This window comes from Opisthorchis viverrini, assembly GCF_000715545.1.
Source record: "Opisthorchis viverrini unplaced genomic scaffold opera_v5_553, whole genome shotgun sequence".
Classification (NCBI taxonomy): domain Eukaryota; kingdom Metazoa; phylum Platyhelminthes; class Trematoda; order Opisthorchiida; family Opisthorchiidae; genus Opisthorchis; species Opisthorchis viverrini.
Window position 1 is genome coordinate 156485 of NW_008752211.1, and position 5331 is coordinate 161815.

The 5331-nt window shown below is 46.4% G+C and overlaps 1 protein-coding gene across 1 annotated transcript; it reads left to right on the forward strand.

Annotated features, from left to right (window-relative positions):
• Positions 1–1857: 1857 nt before the first annotated feature.
• Positions 1858–2388, forward strand: T265_15495 (hypothetical protein; the record flags this gene model as incomplete). The annotated part of the gene is made up of 1 exon (XM_009178396.1): positions 1858–2388. A coding segment is annotated over one exon (531 nt), but the record flags the coding sequence as incomplete, so codon positions are not given.
• Between the last annotated feature and the right edge of the window lie 2943 nt (positions 2389–5331).

The following is a 5331-nucleotide window of genomic DNA, read 5'->3' on the forward strand; positions in this document are numbered from 1 at the left end:
CAAATAAGTACTATATTTTCAGAATCACTGGCTGTTGTTGGAGGCTGGAAGAACGTTCTGGATGCTGTACTTTGACTGCCAGTGTCAGTTCATCGACCGCCGCATAGCGATGAGAAGGTCCGTGGTTAGAAAAGACCGAAAATTAGAAAAGGATTTTGGGGTGAGCAGCCATCCATCATTTACCAAGTGCTCCTGTCTTCCGCGAAGGAGGAGCTTGGAAAATGGAAGCCACGGGTTGACTACTCATTCACAAAACCCCCGAGGGCTGAATGGTTTGCTCAACGATCCATTTGATTTCTTGAAACATGCGCACTGGATTAGATTGAGAAAGCATTAACTCATGGTTTCCGTTTAAAACCTAACTAACGGTTCAGCTGTGGTACCCTTTCGGTATCGAACTGCCATGCCACCAGAAGGAGGCACGAGGGCTGGATACTGCCAGGTTGCCGAAGTCTAGACAAGAGAAGTTGATAGACAGAGGTCGGGTTCGAACCATGGACCTTCCAGTCAGTAAATTCGCGCTCCAACCGCTGATCCCCCTAAAACGTAAGTCCACAGGGAGAGACGGATTATGAGCTCCCTTCTTGAAAGCTGGTGAAGTAAGATGCTTTGCTGAGGCACCCGTTAACTTAGTGGGACAATGGGACGACCGACTGAAAACGGTGTACTCATCATCTAGGCTTTTCATCCGAGGCACCAGCACACGTGACGTTAACCGATCGAGTGAAGGTTACTGGCGCCGTATCATATCTATGCGTAATTTAATCGCGCTTCTAATCAGTTGCTTGTGACCCTAATGGTCGGTTGTTTTAATCTTCATGGAGGTTCCTGAAGTGCTAGTGATTTTAAGGAGGGACGAACCAACTGTACAGTTCTCGGTTTTTCGGGAGTGGAATATTTTTTTTAAACTTCCACTTGTCCTTACGAACTACCGGCGAATGGTCAGGTTATTGTATCAACCAATTGTGGATCCTTACAGAAACCTAAGTCATGGGTTTGAGATTCAACATGATGTTACGAGATGGCTCAGTGGTTAGAGCACGAATTCACTGCCTGGAACGACCGTGGTTCGAACCCGAACTCTGCCTCTCGCCTTCCCCTGTCTAGGCTTGGGCAACCTGGCAGTATCCCAATCCTCGTCCTTCCTTCGGGTAGCATGGCAGGTAGGCACCGGAAGGGTGCTACAGCTGAACGATTTATTTTTATTGAGAAATATGTGGTCAGATCGTAAAAATCTTAGCTTCACCAGGCCTTTTTAACTTTTCACATTAGTTGGTCGTTGGCTTGTTCGCTGAGCTGGGCAATTTGGTTGCAAACGTTTCATCACCAATCGAGCTGACATCATCAGTGCGTAGTTGTGCGTAGCGGTGGGTTAGTGGTTGTGCCACTAGGGGCGCAATATTCATGGGAGCTTTACTGCCTCGTATATGGTTTTGAAATACTATCCAGTGTTTTACCGAGAGTACGTCGGCTTTAGCAAGCTCTGGTAGAGTATCAGTTGTACCAACATATCATCCAGGACTTGGAATCTGGGGAGCTTTTTTCGTACATATTCAGGGAGGGTGCGTCTTTAAAGTGAGATCTCCTTATAAATATCATGGAACATCTTCAGACGATAGAAGTTTCACTGTTTGTTGTCCCGTTTCTTTCAGTTGCCAATAAACGAAATCCGTAAACTTAGATACGTATGACGTTGTTGGCTGGAAGGTTACAACCGAATGCCTTGCGCTACCCCCGCCTTGAAATCATCGGGTATGTTTCTTTTTTTGCGCAATACTCATTCTCATTTCAGTCTGTCTGGTACTTTCAGGTAAACGAAAATGTGGAAAGGACTACATCGCAAACCTTATAGAGACCATGTTATCCAAACTGGCCCTGTCTTTCGTTGTTGTACGTCTTAGTCACCCCATCAAGTCATATTATGCCAGTATCCACAATTTAGACTTGGATGCCCTGCTGTCATCCAGTCCCTACAAAGAAGCGTATCGACGGGAAATGGTTGCCTGGGCAGAAGGCCAAATGAAGAAGGATCCGTACGTGTTTGCTCGTCAGGCTCTGGAAAATAGCTTGGCTCAATTCAGCTGTTGCTCACCAGCATCCACACCCGATGTCATTCTCGTTTCGGATGCCCGTCGTCCTTCCGACATGGACTTTTTTACCGAGGTCTGTGGACGACCTAACTGCATTTTCATTCGAATCACTGCGACGGAGCAGGTGCGTATTGCCCGAGGATGGCACTACACCGAGTCGATTGATGATGCAACCACTGAGTGCGGACTTGATGCCTTTTCCGATTGGGACTCCCGTGTGGAAAACAATTTGTCCAGTGATGGACATAAGGAACTGTTGGATCAACTTACTGAACGCATTTACCGTATTTTACGACAGTGAAAGCTTGTGACCACTTGCTTGGTAGCAACCTTTTTTTTACTCGCCTCAGGTGCTATTTTGATTTGCGATTTTCCGACGTGATCTACATACATACTTTGTTTCAAGAGAACCGACTGCGTTACGTCAATTTAGTTGGGTATTATGGTGAGAAACCATAAGCATTATGAGATCGAGATTGCTCAGTGGTTAGGGCGCGAATTTACTGATCAGAAGGTCCGTTATTCGAATCCGACCTCCGCCTCTCGATTTCCCCTGTCTAGTCTTGGGCAACCTGGCAGTATCCCAACCCTCGTGCTTCCTTCGGGTGGCATGGCAACTGAATGATTAACTTGTTTGCCATCAAACAGTTGCTTTCTAGTCGATTGTTTGCAATGAAGTCAACTTCAGCTTCTTGGAAAAATTTGCCGGAGTCATGGCTCGCTGTAGGGTCATCTTAGCAGTGGTCTAATTCTATTAGGATCTGGACCGCGAACCGGTGGTCTCCAAACGTTTTAGCTCAATCCAAACTCAGTTACACATAGATGACACAATTTTGTGTGCACTGCGGTAACGGTGAGAGTCATTTCCGTCAACAAAACTCCTCTGACGAGAAGTTACCGCCCTCAGTTCCGCTTGCGAACCTTGGCTTGGTATTCGATCTCTAAAAGAAGCCACTCAAGTAGAGCCCTAATTATACATTGCTCAGTGATAGTCTGCCGTGGAGATTAATGCACATGCAATAAATTATCGCCTAATGCGATGGGCGGGTTTGGCGGATGGCCTATAGTGCCCAGGTATCAGGCTGCTCGGAGCTATTTGTGCCTGAACACCGAATTTGATGGATTCAAACAAATACAAACCACGGCTCTGCCAACTTTTGACTCAAATTAAACTGCGGCGTGCGGAACGAAGGCCATCTCGCGGTCGATTTGAGCCCGACCGCCTCACTTTACCTGTTGGTGCTTCCCATTAGAAGGTAGCATGAAAAGACTTCGAAATCGCAGTTGAGATTCCATCCTGTAGTTGGGTTCAGTCTCACCGAAAAGACAACTGTTTCATCCTTATTGGAAATCCAACGAATCTCCGACGGGATTCGGACTCACAACATCCTTGCTAGTATAGTTGAGTTCCGTGGGGTGCATGTTACTGACGATTCCAAATAGGGATGAAACCGCCGTACAGTGCTTCAGCAGAGACTGACAACACCTACGAGACGAGATCTTTGTTGCAATTTCTAAACCGCACTACAATTTACCCCAGGGAAATACAATTTACACGAGGTGTAAACCTTCTTCCATCTGAGAGGCTGGTTACTCGAGGAATGCGTAAACACGTTAGGTGAATCCCTTGATTGAAGAATGAATGAATGTTTAACTACGAGTTAATCATACTGTAATCAGCCGCCAGTTGCGAACAGGTTTAGCTTGTTGTGAGTTCCACTCTTCCCAATTCGCTGTTTTTTCTGTCTTCGTTTTCGCATTGGTTCGTGCATGTAAATGATACGAGAAGTGACACCCCTATCGAATGTATGACAGTGAAGCATCAGTGTTAACCCTGAGTTCGCTGTCTCTGATGGTGATGATGATGATAATGAATGAGTGTCTGCCCTCGTCGCCTCATGTCCGTCCTTCACTGATGCTTTATTGTTTGACTGACTTGAACAAGATGTTTGACGGAATGCCTATAGTTGAGATGGCTCAAGTGGTTAGAGCGCGAATTTACTGACCAGAAGGTCCGTGGTTCGAACCCGACCTCCGCCACTCGACTTCCCCTGTCTAGGCTTGGGCAGCCCTCGTGCTTACTTCGGGTGGCATGGCAGTTAGGCACCGAAAGGGTGCTACAGCTGAACAGTTTATTTGGGTATCAGGCTGACGGTGACTTCCTAAAATTATGGGATCCTGATTTTGGGAAATGTGGAGTCGAATTGTAAGGAAAATCATATCGACTACACGACATTTTTCGCTATTCCGGCTCAGCTACTCTTTCCAAATTGTGGCTAACTCGACTCCCTGGAATTTCACGCTTGTCACCGCCCGACTTGTTGCGTTGTTCTAACACCGCTTTCAACAGATTACAAAGAAGGACCAAGTGAACTGCAAACGATGCATTTGACTTTTACCAGCTTCCGTTGACATATCGGTTAGCTTCCTGATACTTACCTTGTTTGGAGCGAATAGAAGTGTCTAGGTAGATTCCCATGACTATCTCCACCCGTTGTATCTAGTTGTCTCCTGAATTGCTCTTTAGCCGGTGTCGACGGGCATGCGAAAGCATTTGTGTATGTAGAAACTTTGTTCCCCCTTCTCGCTCATCTGCTTACGTCAGGGGCATTTCTTAGAATTGACATTCTGAAGCTGGTACCTGTATGATCCATTCGTCATCGTGCCCACCAGACAGCCATCAAGCTGGTTATGGTTATCTACCAAATGGATTTCAGTGTCTGTTGAAGCAGCTTTGGTACTTGGGCTAGGTCGAAGAATCGAATGGACCTTTCAGAAGTTATCTCCGTTGGTTGAAGCAAACAAGTGGTTAAAATCGAAAGAGGATTGGATAGTTCTTGAAGTGAACAGTTCGGGTACGTGCATCGTGAGTGAAAAGACACTTATAAATTGACTCGAGAGGCAGACGCGCTTGCCGGATGCATACTTTGCCGAGTGATCTGAAGGAGGCGCTCGCTCTTTGTCACAACCATATGCTTGAGTTTCTCGGCTAATTTGCCGCACATCCGCTGAACAAAGTAATGGGTAAACAACAGGTCCGTAGTTCCGCAGGATCGCCTTTTCGCTCGTGACTCCAATTTATCATATTTGCCGAAGTAAGACAATTATGTCCGGTGAGAAGTATTCAATAATTACGTTAGGTAGGGTTCGTTACACCTGACTATTTGCTCACAAGGTTGCTGAAAACTCTTCGACAACCCACGACCGGTTTCGCCCTTCTTGGGGCTCATCAGGTAGGCGA